The 15547-nt window shown below is 36.5% G+C and overlaps 2 protein-coding genes across 2 annotated transcripts in view; both read left to right on the top strand.

Annotated features, from left to right (window-relative positions):
• CLIP1 (CAP-Gly domain containing linker protein 1) overlaps positions 1–6953 on the top strand; it is a 44962-nt gene extending 38009 nt beyond the window's left edge. Inside the window, exons 19-22 of the mRNA XM_072415839.1 lie at positions 867–1026; positions 1537–1592; positions 1896–2023; positions 4243–6953. Coding sequence (XP_072271940.1) covers positions 867–1026; positions 1537–1592; positions 1896–2023; positions 4243–4471 — 573 coding nt within the window. The 3' untranslated portion in view covers positions 4472–6953. The remainder of the gene's footprint in view (positions 1–866; positions 1027–1536; positions 1593–1895; positions 2024–4242) is intronic.
• Positions 6954–9824: 2871 nt separating this feature from the next.
• On the top strand, positions 9825–15543 carry LOC140333862 (uncharacterized). Its single transcript, XM_072415841.1, has 5 exons — positions 9825–9899; positions 10029–10148; positions 12575–12704; positions 13518–13651; positions 14245–15543. Exons 1-5 carry the CDS (start codon positions 9852–9854, stop codon positions 15055–15057), a joined length of 1245 nt encoding a protein of 414 aa, XP_072271942.1. The 5' UTR covers positions 9825–9851; the 3' UTR covers positions 15058–15543.
• Positions 15544–15547: the final 4 nt, after the last annotated feature.

A 15547-nucleotide genomic window follows, 5' to 3' on the forward strand; every position in this document is an offset into this window, starting at 1 on the left:
CAGATGATTTTCTGACAACCTCTAGAAATGTATCTGATTCCCTTACCTTGGCTGCTGTATGCTTGTTCCAGGGCAGTGATACAAAGTAAGAGTCATATCTTATCGAACTCCACATCTATATACTTTCCAGGTTAGGGTACCAGAAAGAGCTGAAAACATGGGATTATTATGACAGCCAGGTAAATAGCAGTAACTAAGAGCAGCTTTAATATTACCTCCTTTTTGCTAGTTTCATCGCCAAACTCTGTGCTGTTGTGTTGAAGTGATCTTGGTGGCTGTAAAGCCGACCAATCTCTTTTGCGACCATGTAATGTTGGGGGTAGGGAGCACATTTCTTCCAAGCTAGTTGGAGCTGGACACAGTGCCCGAAGCCGCTAAATAGCCGCCGGTCTATCATGAGAATGCTGTGGGCTGGGCTTGGCGTAGGAAGAGCTGTGGGTGAGCATGTTTTGAGCAATAATCCAACATGAATCTGCCTTTCAGGAACTTCAACTTGGCCAGCCCTCTCACTTTTGTAAGGTAGTCTTGTATCCGCCCTGCCTCTGGTTTTCTGCATTCAGCCTTTTATGGGTTGGCATGTTGTGTCCCTCTCACAGCTCTGCTCTCTGTGCAAGTTATGTTCAGCAGAGTCATTGCTTTATTTATACGGTAAAATTTGAGTTTGGTCTACGCAAATTGAAGTCCTATCCTCTGTGGCTATAGAGGAATATAAAAAATGTCAGTATTATTTGTGCTATTAATAGTAAAAAAAAAAGTTTGTTACGTAATATTGTACACTTAGCATATAGCCTCTCTTCTGCATCCCTCCCATATGTTCAGCAGCATTGTTAGTTTAAGCACTGGTTGACTTATGCCTTTCTCCCTAGGTTACAGTACTGCGGGGAGAGAATGAGTCTGCAAGAAGCTTGCAGTCAGCACTGAAGTCACTGGAGTCTGAAAAAGCCAAGCTGGAAATAAAGGTGCAGAACCTGGAAAAGGAGCTTATCGAGAACAAGACACAGCTTAACAATTTATCAAACTCATCAGGTATATCCCTTTTTGGAGTTTCTGTATACCGTCCTTTTTTACTGGACAGTAAAGTTTGTAAAGCCTGATTTTACAATTTTTCAATTAAATTGTGGGTGTTGTAAACATCCCATAATGGGCTAGTCAAGGACCCTATTTAAAAAAAAAATGCAATGGTCATGATTGTTTTCATTTCATTGCACTTAATCATGCTATAATATTTTGCAAACTAGGTGTTAAAACTGTAAATAGACAGGGTTTTTGGAAGAAGACTAACCTTGCATCCATTTCCATGATCTGTTGGTTGTAGTACAAATCTGTTGTATAATTTTACATTTCAGGGTACTTGTCATGATGCTTTTTACATTTCATCAAGCATATTAACTGAAACGGGTTAGATGATGTGTGATAGGCCTATAAGGGTCTATATCAACAGGCTTATGTCAATGAAAGGATGTCATTTGGACAGGTGTGTTTTACCTTACCTGCTGTATAGAATTTGAAATGTATTTCATTATTTTTTAAACCTAGGTGATGCCTCATTCAGCAGCCAGTACCAGGAGGAAAAGACATCCATGGAAAGCCAGGTAAGAAAAAAAAATTGCAGAAAGATTCAGTTTTGTTGTATGTTTTTTATTCATTGATTTTTAGTACAGCACTCCATATCTCTTGGGATAGGTGATGAACTTCCCAATATTCAGCCGAACTATATACCTTCAGTAGTGTCATTTGAGATTGTACAAATCACACACACAAGCCATTTTGCCACATTAAGTGAGCACAGTATACATTGAGTATTAGAATCGATTACAATATTACCACCATAACATTACTTTTTATTTGTTAGAACTAGAATATATACCCATAATGCCCTTTTTACTACCTTCCAGATTGAATTTCTGAATTCTGTAATTATTGACCTTCAAAGAAAGAATGATGATTTGAAACTGAAGATTGATCAGATGGTTGAAGCATCGCTAAATGGGAATAATGTAGAAGATTTGGACAACCATGACAGGTATTACAAACAATTTTTTAGTAAAGTGTAGAGGTGTAAATTGCTCAGCATTCACCTTCATTAAAATATCTACAATTAACTGTGCTCTTATGTTCTTTTTGCTCTCCTTCATTTTACTGTGTTTTTCTAGCCAGCATACAACAGTGGATAATCTCTTCCTATGTACACCATGAGTTCATAATAGGTTACAATACTTTCTAGCCCAGCATAATCTATAAATTTTAACCCAGACAATCTACAGTATATATTCGAGTATAAGCAGAATTTTTCACCACCCAAAATGTGCTGAAAAAAAATCAAGTTTCGGCTTATAGATTGTACTCAAGTCATCTATCAGCACTATCATCATTTCTCTCCTCCTCCCCCTTTCCCCCCTCCCTTGGCTTACGGGGGGGGTGGGAGCACCGGTCCACAATGGTTCCACTTGTTGGGCTAATGTCTGGGCAGTTATGCCCTCACCCCAAGCCCACCCGCACCCCCTGTTTGGACATCATTTTTTCCGATGCCCAGGATTCAGCCCCAGGTAACTCGGCTCTGCCGAGTTCACCCAGCTGTCTGCATGAGGGCACAGGATGGTTGCAGGTATGATGAGGGAATGGGGTGTCACACCCCTAGGAGGACCCAGGAGGAGAATGGTCTGAATCTCTGCCCATTCAGAGCATTCTGCCATGTTCGAGTCCCACACATGCGCAGTACTTGGTTCACAATGCTGGCATCCTGCCATAAAAGGTGGGACTCTAACATGCCAGCTTTTCTAAATCAACAAACACTGGAAGCTGCATTCATCTCATACCTCCCCACAAGTAAGTTACTACAGCCTAATTATGCCAAATTCAGGCAAACAAAAAACAAACAAAAACTAAAAAAAAAAAAAAAACCCTTTGATCCTTTTTGATATATAAAAAGTTTAAACTTTAATTTTAGATAAAACCCTTTGCCTAAAATGTATTCTTTGATGTATCTTCTGGAGATTTTCTCTACATCACTTGATAGAACTACCTGACTTTCTCAGCATATTGCCCAGCATCCTTTTTGATCCATTGTCCATTTTGATTATTGAAACTCACGAGTAGCTGCTGCATTTCCCACCCTAGGCTTCTACTCAAGTCAATCAGTTTTTCTGGTTTCTTAGGTAAAATTAGGTACCTCTGCTTATATTCGGATCAGCTTATTCTCGAGTATATACGGTATTATACACAGGCTGTTTGTATAAAAACAAAATGGCCACTGAATTCACAGAAGCTGAAGTGAAGAATTTTAGTTTGACTGCAGCAGTCTTGCTGTGTACAAACTTACATTTACAATATAAAAAGACAAGTATGTAAAAAATGACTTAGACCAGCCTTTGTCTAGGAGGATGTCTGTCTTTGACGGATGAACCAGTATTACATGTCTGCTGTGTCTCTGTTGTGTTGGCCTGTGATGTGACTGTGTAAATAATTTACTTATAAATAACCATGGTGTTCAGGGCCTGTCCTGGGGAAACAATGAGAGTATTTGTATGGCCAGCTCCTACTGAGGCCAGCTCTCTATCTGACTGGGGAAGGTTTAAAAAAAAAAAAAGAACAAAAGGTTTTAAATCTTTAGGGGGTATAGAAAATAGTTTATTGTTTTAGGCAGATGTTTACATTGCAGATAGTACAGAAGGAAAAGAACCCCCCATTATTTTTTTTGTCATGTTGTCATTGCTGGGAAGAGTAAGAAAAAGTAAGGGGAAATTGTAAATTTTAGAATAGTCAAAGAGGATAAAAGCTGAAAATGGATATAACGTCCTAGTTTCACCTTTTTGGTAATTATTTCATAGCAGTGCTGATAATAGACTTCATCCAACTTAGTTCATTCAAAACAGGCAGGCAATTATAAATGTAACATTAATGTAGAAAATACAGAGTAAGGTTACAGTGTGTAACAGAACAGCTTATAGCACTCAGTCATAATAAATTATCCATGACTGAGCAAAAAATTTGATATTTAACATTTTATCTAGCATTATTTTGCAAGCAGTTTTCCTAAAGTTAGCTCCAGTTTTAGGCTAAAGGAAACATCATGTTGACATTTGGAAGTGTCCTGTAGAAATATTGTACAGGTTAAATAGATTTCATTTGTAATGTTTTAGACTCTCCTAAATGTATACCACATTGTGTGACTGTTCCGAGATTAAAATAATCATTTGCAGTTTCTGATTTTGATGTGTTCATTTTTCTTTTTTTTTTTTTTAGCCTAAACAGCACTCAGGCCAAAAAGAAAGTGCCCCCTCGCCTTTTTTGCGATATCTGTGATTGTTTTGATCTGCATGACACAGAAGACTGCCCGACACAGACTCAGTTACCTGACTCACCTCCTCATTCCAACTTCCATGGAAACCGAAAAGAAGAGAGGCCATACTGTGACATCTGTGAGGTTTTTGGCCACTGGACAAGCAGCTGCAATGATGATGAGACTTTCTAACATCACAAGTCCTTATCTATTGGTCGTCTCTTATATATTGGTATTTACCAACCTCACCAGCATTTCCTTTTATTGGTTGAACTGGGACTGAACTTTTCAAAGAATTACATTTGCATCATTATACCATTTAAGGGCTTGCGCAGTGGCCTGCATTTGAAACCTCATGCAATGTTAGCCTTTATTTTACGATTCATCAGAAGCTAGTACATGTATATTAATGCTGTGTTTCATATTTGCACTATTAGATTTACATATTTTTATTTTAAAATGCCTTCAACATTTGACACTGGATGTAATTTACAAATCATGCTTTCATTTTGAATCTTTTTGTCTCACTAATATAAAGCGTGATGAACAAATATAAGACAAGTACTGGTGTTTGGAAACACCACTACTGCAGATGCTTCTAAGAAATATAGACAAAAACCCAAATAAAATGAACAATTATCAGAACAACAAAGACAGAATAAATAATATAGTTGCCATAACACTATCAGTATTTAAGGGAGTGGGATATGACCATATTCTACTAAGTGCAAACAATAATGAAACAGTACAGTGTTGAAACCCAACTGTAGTATTTGTATTTTATTTGCTATATGTTTAGAAATTAATTTCCCAAGAAGAGTTGGATAGGCAGAGATGAGGTTAGCACAGTATTCCTTGCCTTCATGTCCAAGTTTGGCAAATTAAAATTCATATGCTGTGCAACTCATTGGACATGTTGTTCTTTAGTTTCTTCTGCCAGCAAGTTACACAAATATTTCAGATTTCTATAGATCCAACAGTTTGCATTGGCATATGGAGCTGGAGGACAATGCATGTACAGAGGTGAAAGGGACTTTTTCCAAAAACAACCATAAAATAATCATTAATTTGCCATAGCCCATTAGTCACAAATCCTTTGATTACCCTGACTAAAGAGAGGTCACTTGTATTATGATCTTACATTCTTATCTACCCTTACTGCCAGGGATCACTTCCTATTTTTAGCACTTTTACATGTGGCAAGTATTACGTGGTCTTAAAGAAGACAACATTTTTTTGAATAAAGACTTTTAAACATAAGGTTGGCCATAAGTTGCATTCAGTCATCATATGCAGTGTTTGGACTACCTGAGTGTGACACGTTTTCTTTATCCACTCTAGGATCAAAAAGGGATGTTCCTGCATTTCCATAGCGTTGTGTGTGTTTTTTTTTGTTTTTTGTTTTTTTTAGAGAGAAACATTTGCCACCAGGGAGAAGGAACACTGTATCTCACTGCAATCACTCAGCCTCTTCACAACTGTTGAGATATCGGCCACATAGAAGCGCATTGTAAGATGCAGTAATACACAACCTTAATGTAACACTGCAAAGCTGGAAACTGAGCCTGTGTATGTGATTAGCAAATATCGCTCGTATATAATTATTAAATATGTTTGGAGGCAAACACTCTTTGATTATATTTATATAAAAAATAATTATTTTACATACATATCATCAAAAGACTATATTGGTCTGACACTTTTGCTTTTCTCTAACTGTCATAACTAGTGATAATAGATTGATTTCAATAACCTCAGCTGCTGATTGTTTTCAGTCTGGTAACTGAAAAAGCAGTATAAACACAGATAATCTGCAGCTTTTTAGCTGGGTGATTCAGATTTAAGCACACATGACCCTGTCTGGGCTTCTGCAGGGGGCAACCCGCTTTGAGACATCATCCCACCCTTGCAAGTCATAAACCCGGTGACACCATTGGTTTCAAAGTAAGCAGCACTTTAAAATGAATTGAAGCCCCTTCAGCTCTGCATTCCAAACACCAACAGGAATTACAGGGTAGAAGAGATTGGCAAACAAGTCAGTCTAAAACCTCAAGTCCAAATCCGTTTGTGCCTCTGATACTCTTACAACCAATTTGCGATGTTGTACAAAAGTTTTATTCACAAAAGTTAATTAACATTTTTAAATGGGAACTGGGTTTTATAAACAAATAATTATTTAAACAATCATTTGTTTTTCTTTTTGCTTTTTCTCGAATTCATCTTCCCTTATATCATACCAATGGTGTACTTGTCACCTTATGCTATTACTGTACAAAATTTGTTAATAGAGTTTGATGCTAAGTTAATATTAGGACAAGGAAACCTTGAATATGTATATGACCTGACTGTTGCATATGAAATGTATAGTAGATGTAAGAATGGTTGAATGTAAATATACATATTCTATCCAAATAAAAGGTTTAAAACATAATTAAAATAAATCTTTTTATTAATTTGATGTATTAATATCCAGTACATATTTATTGTTCTTGTAATATAATATGTATGTTCTTAAGTGGGTTTCTTATAATGAGAATTCTGTACCTGGCTTTCTATGGACGACTTTGTAATCGGCTGTTTAGGCTGTATTAACCTAATTGGTTTGTGGATATTTCAGGGCAATGTAATAAAGGTATGGTACGTCAAATAAAATAAAGCTTATAGCAGAAAAAAATGTCTTATGAAAAATCTCTAATGATTTAGTAGTTTTCCATGACTCCTGTGGAGATACCACATTGCATTTTACCTAATCTACATTCCTTGTCTTGTGTGCAGTAAATACTTGGTACAGCATTAGGTATACCATTACCCAAAATAGGTTTTGAGATTATAGTGTGAGCACTTTTCAGCAACGTGACAAACAAAGCTCATACATAAGAGTGTATTCAGCATAGTAGGAGAGGTCTGGGAACTTTTGGTCTGGGTCACAAATGCATTTGTGTGTACTGGAAACCATGAACCATGTAAAATAGATGGTATTGTGAACTGTGTACCTACAGCGATACTGTAGCACATGTATTTACACTTTCAATGTGTTAACATTGTCACGTCGCATCTTAACATTCACAAACAATGTTGACGCTAAAAAGTTTCTTCCAGACACCTTAACAGGTAGTAGGTGGCCATATTATGCCCAGTAGCTTGCAATCGCTGCAGATCCTGCTCTAAAATCTGCATTGTGTAGTATCACCACTTAAGGTCACCAGCCCAGCATATCCTATTTGTAATAGATTGGGGTCATATTCCAAACTAGTCAAGTCCACCCCTACTGAATAACATTTATTGGGGTAAAAAAAAATTGAATAATTCAACAATATTTGGACTGTTTTAGGGCAGACTATAAATTGCCAATGAGTTACACCCTGTTCATATGCCAGTTATACTAGTCCATGCTATGTAATAATAAGTCTTTCTGATTTACTTGGCATGGTTTACAAGCCTAGGTTTATGACATGAGGTTTGGGACTGGCTTTAGATAACTTATTGTACATCTGTATAGTACTGACATATTTACATGGCTTGTGATTCAAGATATGAACATTAAAATGTATATAGGGTACATTTTCTGTATGGAGAACAATGAACCATTCACATCACAATTTGACTGAGAGGAGTTTATAAATAATAATTCTGTTGTTAAGGCACATGGTACTAATGTGTGGATGGTACATATCTGTACGAATGATAAGATAAGCCCAGAGCCCATCTGGGAGTAATGAATAATTTCAGCTTTGTTTAAGGACCTTATCCAATCAATGACCTAAAACAAATAATGAGCTGCTATTAGGATCCAGTAAACTGCAGTTATGATTTTGTCAGGGTTCATTTATTTCACCTTAATCTGAGCTTTTTTGTAATTCCCATCATAAGCAAGTACCCACTGCTTTAGCAGGGAATAAAGGGGTAGTAGAAGTGTATTTCCTAAATCCAGATATTTGGGGTTTTTTTTAAAGTCCTCTGCTGCATTGTTGGTTGCATTCTAATTTACATAGCACGGTTGAATTGGTAGCTGTTGAAACAGTTTTAAAAGATGTATTTTGTATGTAAGAGACCGCAAATAACCAGAAACTAGCTGATATTTTTATTTGGCATGTAAATAGGAAAATGGAACTCTAGCCATCATCTATCACTGCTTCACAACAACCCAGTCTGTAAATCCCCATGCTACTGTTGTTATTAATATTATTATTATTATTATTATTATTATTAATAATATTATTATTAATAATAAACAGTATTTATATAGCACCAACATAAGATCAGATGATTTATTTAAATCATGGCAACAGGTAGCCAGTAATGCATTGATACAATTTGCAAACTGAATGACTTCAAGGTGACACCTGATTACCTATGCCCTCATTTTATATACAATAAAAAGGCTGCTTCAAGGACTATTTTCATTGCTTTTCAAGGTATTTGCAGGGATCACTAGACTAACAACCAGAGAGACACGTGTGACATGATGTGTGACAAGTAAGACCTCAGACATCCCAGGAATAATACCATGCTCATTCTAACCAACAACAATTTAAGGATATGTTTTCACCCTATACGTAAATAAAATCTTGTCATGGGAATCAAAAACTCAGGATAAAGTTAGTGCTGAGCCCATGGGGTAACAACAACATGTATATTTGGTTAGATAGGCCTATTGTACAAGAAAGTATGGAAAGCCTGGAATACATCTTCCATGTGAGTTAAATACAGCTGAGAATTTCATTTTTATTATCATTCTCCATGCTTCTGTGCCCTATGATGAATAATTTGTAAGGCAGATTTAGACTTGCAGTGGGAGTGAGGAATACCATGCTGAGCCTGGCACCATACCAGTTGCTTGCGCCATAGCAATCGTTTATAACCAGTGTTTGTAGATATGATGGCTGGCTCCAGTGGGCATTATTTAACAACTTACTGCTGCACCCATTCACTCTATTGGGCTGCTGCGGGTCAAAGCTACTTATATCATCTCCTCCAAGGCCGTGATTCACCGGTATGAGGAACGGGTCACTTCCCTCCAGTCTCACAGCCATGGTGAACACAGCTTAACTCTGACCATTTACTGCACAATCTGATTGTACAACCTGTTTCAATCTACCATCAGCTATGTAGTGCAAGATCCCTTCTAATTGGATCCAATTTGGACTGTATAGGTTTGGTAAATTCAAAGGAGATTGAACAGAGGTTGTACAATCAGTTTTTTTTAGTGATTGGCAACATTCTTATATTCCAAAAAAAGGGGGGCAGCTGAGTACAGAGAGACAAGTCTACGACATTTGGATGATCGGGAGTATGGTGGACTATTTTTTGTAATTAAATTTGTGTTTCAAATTTGTGCTCAACCTACAATTTCTAAAACCTCACGCTGTATTGTCATAAAAAAAACAAGTAGCGCCACCTACTGGCGAACACAGTTATAGCAACCTGCCAGGCTCTACAAATTTACAGTACGAATAATCACATGATATCTGCTCCCGTTAAAGTTCCCACCAATGGTTTGCGTCTGCCCTCAACAATAATGGCGACCGCACTATCCTTGGGCGGATGTGTACAGTGGCCACGTGTTTCTTTTATGAAAACAAGCGGAAGTTCGTGTCATCTGAGTAGATTTGTTCCAGAGGTAGGTGTGTTTGGGATGTCAACAAACAGCGATGGTTTTCTGTGATGTAAACGTAATATTTTATCGATTTAAACATGAATTACAAATAAATGATACACTATTGTGTTTGGTTTTATCAATATCTGGCAGATGGCAGCAGAAGTGAGGAATCTGCAGTTCTCAGAATGGGACACTGGAAAGAGGAGGCTGAGATATTTGTACATTTGTCCTCCATGTTCATTTAAACTTCATGGCGGACAGACAGAACAGGTTTGTATAGATAATTTCACTGCTTTGTAACAGTACATTCATGTAACAGTACCATATGACACATGATGGGCGGCTAATAGCCAATAGGAGGTTGGGCATGGGCAGAAGAGGCCTTTACCTACATAGGGGGGAAAAAATGTCGATCTCACGCATGCGTAGTGAACAGCACTCTTATTTTTCCTCATTTACAGCAGTCTACATCCCCCCAATCCCATGCCTACATCAGTAAAGATCAGAATCAAGGGATCTGCAGGAGAAATGGCAAGTTAGGTTTTTTTTTTTTTTGGTAGTTTAGTTCCACGTTAAGGCATCTCAGATTTGAATGCAGATGTAGTAAACAGCACAGCACCCCCACTTATTATACCTATATCCCCTGGAGTTTCTGGCTCTGTGTTCACTATGGATTCTCACTCTTACTATGCTCCCTATAATGGAGTGAGACCTCCTTGTCATAGATGTCATGGGTGCATGGTGCCAGGGCGTAGAATCATGAGAATAATCTGCTGGTGTTAGGGGACCTAAGGAGGCTTTTATTACCAGGAGTCAGACATTATTGCTATTCTTTACACAGGCAAAGACTTTTAAAAAGGGATGAGTTATCAATTGGTGTGTTTAAATTTCAGCCTAAAGGAGAGCTGTCATTAAAATAAAAAATAACACTTCCAAAGAGCCCTCGATCTCTCCACAAATGGCCTGGGTTCTGTTTTCATTCCGGTGCAGAGGAACAGCAGAACCCTGCCAACTTCCGGCTTCCCAATCTCGCACTGAGCAGACGCAAGATCGGGTGGCATATCCTCCTGTAAATGTAAAAAAACCAAGAGTGTGAGATTGGCCCTGTGCAGAAGGAGCAGCCTGAAGACTCCTGGGATACATGATGTAGGCATCACAGGAGGCTCTGGACTCCCATTAGGGTGCGGAAAGACAGAAGGGTTTTACCGGTTATTTAGGGGGAATAAAACAGCACACATTTTTGCTTCAAATGAAAAGGTTATTCACCATTTTATAAAATATATATTGTGGTGTCAGGTCCATTTTAACCTCCTGGGCGTTTCACTGATGTCTAGATTTCTGTACCAAAAGCGGTACACTGTTTTTCATTAAGTTTTTTTTTTTAAATTGTAGACCTGTAACTTACAAAAATATGTCCAAACAAGGGTCTAGTAGATATCCTGAATATAATAAAATTTGAAACACACAATCATGTAAAAAAAAAAAATTTACTTTAATAATAAAATTAAATAAAAAACACAAAAATCAGCTTAAACAAGAATGCATGAATAAATCAAAAATACTGAAAATGCAATAATTCTGTATACTGTATAGTACTATATTTTTCTAAAACGCCTCACTAGTGTGGTAAAGTTTAAAACAGAGTCCAACGTCACATACCTATAGAAATATATTTTGTATTGGATTGATATAAGAGTTTGTATTGAATCCAACACAAAATATTTGAATTTCCCGCTACGACCCCCGTCGACGGGCGCACGCACTGACGTCATCAGGAATCGCCGAGGGACGCGTACTCGAACGCAGAGTGTTCTACTTCTTTCTGTACTTGTACTTGTAACGCTTTTTTGCATGTAAATTTATTTTAGATTGTAGGCTATAATTCTTAGGCATAACTCACCAAAAAATGTCCAAAATTCAATAATAAACCTAATAAAAAAAATTAAAAAACATAAAAAAAAAATTGTGTATAATTGTAATGTAACTGTACAGTAGCTTATATATAATTATATATATACATATATATATTATATAAAGATTTATTTGAATTGTACTCAATACAACTTTTTTGTATTGAATCCAATACAAAATTATTTTAATTTCCCGCCGCACTGACCTCACCGGGAAACCCCAAAGATCGTCACTGCACACTCTGGGAGAAGACAGAAGAGGACGGATGTCTCTGGAGGAGCTTCGGGGACAAAGAATTTTTTTTCAGTTGTAATCCGATTGTCATACAATGTTGTATGACAATCAGATTGCAATGTAACGCTTGTTTCTATTTTTAGCTACCCCAAGCCTGGTTGGGGGTAAACGCTTTCAGCAAATTTTCTTACCCCGAACCAGGCTCGGGGTAACCGCCCGGGTGGTTAAGCTATGGAGTCCTATAAACAACAGGCTTTTATCCTTAAGCAAATGAAGAGCCTGAAAACTATAAAAAGAGCATAAAGCTCCACTGGTGAGTCAAAAGTAAAATGCATAATTTAAATATGAAATGATTTATATTCACCTGATACAGCATATATCAACCCTTAATTAATTATGAATCACTTCATAGTCTTGTTTAATTTTTTTAAAGCAAAGCTTAGGTTGTACAATCATTATAATATCATTGATGAACTTTGAAAATAGTGATGTTTGGTTCAGCTAAAATGGAGCTGGTTCATTTTTGCCTGTTATGTTATTGTATCTTGCAGAATATTATGATTCCGGTGTTCCTAGGAGCTGACGTTGTTTCACAGACAGGAGTTAGAACAGAAAATCATCCCAAAATTCATGCTAAATTTGCCAAGAAAGGATTAGCGACAAGGCTTACTTTTATCCCAGGTAATATTTTCTCATCTTTTCATTCAAAGTAACAGTCATCAAATTCCATTCACATTGTATATTAAAATTATTTACTTGATATGCAAAGTAAATTCTAAACACTGTGTAGAGAGGAGAGATTAGAAGAGAGTTTTGTTCTATCAATTCTGCCTTACTGGATTTTAGCAAACATTGGCTGATTCATTTTTACACCATTCAACAGCAAGCAGTACATATATAACATTCAGAATATACAGTATGTATCCTGCAATGTCTGCTGTGTGATAGATATTATTTATTTTATATATATATTTTATATATTATTATTTATGTAAGTATGTAGAATATGGAAACCTTATCTTTGCATACACCTCTCCTTCTGCATACCAGCTTACATGATATGATTTTATATTGTGGGCTATGCTACAGGTGCTCTCACAATATTGGTGACAAAATCTGTAAGTTTTCCCTTATTTCCCCTCCTGCTAGGTCTCTTAGAGCAGGGGGTCAGTGACTTTAAGGAATAAAAAAATACTGGAGGGCCACCTAATTATTATTATTATTATTATTATTAATAATAATAATAAAAAGGATTTATATAGCGCCAACATATTACACAGCTCTGTACATTAAATAGGGGTTGCAAATGACAGACGAATACAGACAGTGACACAGGAGGAGAGGACCCTGCCCTGAAGAAGCAGAGGAAAGATCAAGGAGGAGGCAAAAGTTGCCTTGAGATACACCGCTTTTTATATATTGTTAATTTTTTGTTACATTTACAAATCCCTACAATCACCAGATAAAATGACACATGTTTTATGTCTACTCCAGATTTCAGGTTTGAGAAAATGAGACTTCCTAAAGGACTGAACACTTTGTGGTTTTATAGCATTCAGGGACTATTTAAATTAGCATTTGATTTGTACAGCAGAGAAGAACAGCTGGCTGTCATTGAAAGCCTTCAGGTATCTCTGACTTTTTATCTTTCATTTTACAGGCTCATTCCCCTCATCTTATTTTATAATAACTACAATGATTTATCTAAAACGTAATAAAATTGTCTTGATGTGGAATTATTTTATCAGAACCTCAACTTTTCCTGCTGTCCTGGGCTGCAATTTTACCAAAGCAGTAATTCTTTAAGAGTTGGTATAGTTTGTTATTTCAAAAATAAAAATATGTGTTTGGTAAATTTTGATAATCAATGACAAAAGGCTGCATGGTAAATGTATGGTACTGTATTTTCTGTAGGTTTCCTTTTATTTAAACATCATAGCAAATACATAACATTTTTCATACAATATCACAAATATTCCATTGTTTTCAGTAATCAGAATATTGTGGTCAGATTTTAAATTTGAGTGAATTTAAATAGTAACTAATATAAAAAGTTGAAGGCATTACTATTTCTTATGTATATTATACTTTATATTACTATTAGGTTACAGTGTCAGTGTGTCTTTCCTTATTATTTTACTTTTTATTATTATTATTATTTTTTATTATTATTATGTTTTAATTGTTCACCAGCTTATACAGTTTATTTGCTTTTCCCTAGGAGCTGTGGAAGTCCCATCTCAAAGATGACCCATTAAGTGAATGTTATGACCTTAAGAACTATCTTGGAGACCCAGAAATTGACATACAATCCTTTAAAAATGCAGAAGGGCCTGATTGCCATGAAAAGTTATCAGGCTGTTCTAGGAAATTCAGTGACAATCACAGGGTATCTCGGAGTCTTCCAGCAGAACACAACTACTGCATGACTAAAGAAGGATCTAGCATATGTCCTTCACAGGAGACATTAAGCAATGACTTCTTCATTCAGAGAATTCAGTCTATATCAGTCACAAGTGCCAACATGCCAGTTGATATAAGTGAACAATTAAAAAAGACGGCTGCAGCATTAATTGATGTTGTTGAGCAAATACTAAAGGGACAGAGCTACCTGGACAAGATGATTTTAGGCATTGTGCAACTTTTAGAAACTGCAAGTCATTTGCAAAGCAAGGAGGCCCCTCAGTGTAAGGAGTCCACTGTTTATGAAAACCCTCTGTTATTTGAGGTCAGCAGTTGGCTGGGAGATCGTTTTCACAAAGAAAATTACCACATCAGTGAACAGGTAGAGGAGTTTAAAAGGAAACATATCGATCGCATTTCAGATTTGCCTCCTGCCCAGGAACTGGTTTCTGCCTTATTTCCCAATGCCATGAAAGTTTTCTTACTGAAATGGATGGGACTATTTGATGATGCCGCAATATCCAAACTGCGGACTGAATACCCAATTATACTTCTTATTTTAGAATTTGCAAATCGCAATCTTATCACAGGAGTTGCTCATGTCCTCTATTCGACTTTGATATGTAAATAATACCAACACATTTTAAGTATGCCACTTTATAGTTTTGTTTCTGTCCAAATTTTATATTTATATAGATTTTAAATATTTTAATTTACTATGTAATGTCAACCAATTTCAGTATCTGGCAATGCCTATTTATAGTGTCAGATTTGGGCATTTAGGTTCTTCTATTAGTATAGAGTTCCCTGATCTACACCTCACTTTTTAGTAGAGAAAATCCATGCTGAGCAGATGAAGAGGAAGGGAGTTATATGGTAAGATAAATGGTTGGTTTAACACATTAGAAATATGTTTCTTTTGGATTCAATTTTTAGTTGCAACCATCCCTGTCATTGTGTTACTAAGTGTAAGATTGCAGTATTCTATTAAATTCTGGTACCTCAGTCACCTATCAGACCTGATGCTTTAAATTTAGTTTATTATCGCTGAGACCTTGCCCAAACTGCAGGAATTTGATTTCATTTTTATTTGTATATAAAACAGTGACTGTATGAAGTTT

The sequence above is a fragment of the Pyxicephalus adspersus genome, chromosome 6 (assembly GCF_032062135.1).
Source record: "Pyxicephalus adspersus chromosome 6, UCB_Pads_2.0, whole genome shotgun sequence".
NCBI classification, from domain to species: domain Eukaryota; kingdom Metazoa; phylum Chordata; class Amphibia; order Anura; family Pyxicephalidae; genus Pyxicephalus; species Pyxicephalus adspersus.

Coding starts and splice junctions, on each gene's coding strand:
- LOC140333862 (XM_072415841.1), top strand. CDS start 9,852: ATGAAAACAAGCGGAAGTTCGTGTCATCTGAGTAGATTTGTTCCAGAG. Junction 10,149..12,574: donor ATGGCGGACAGACAGAACAG/GTTTGTATAGAT, acceptor TGTATCTTGCAG/AATATTATGATTCCGGTGTT. Junction 13,652..14,244: donor CTGTCATTGAAAGCCTTCAG/GTATCTCTGACT, acceptor GCTTTTCCCTAG/GAGCTGTGGAAGTCCCATCT.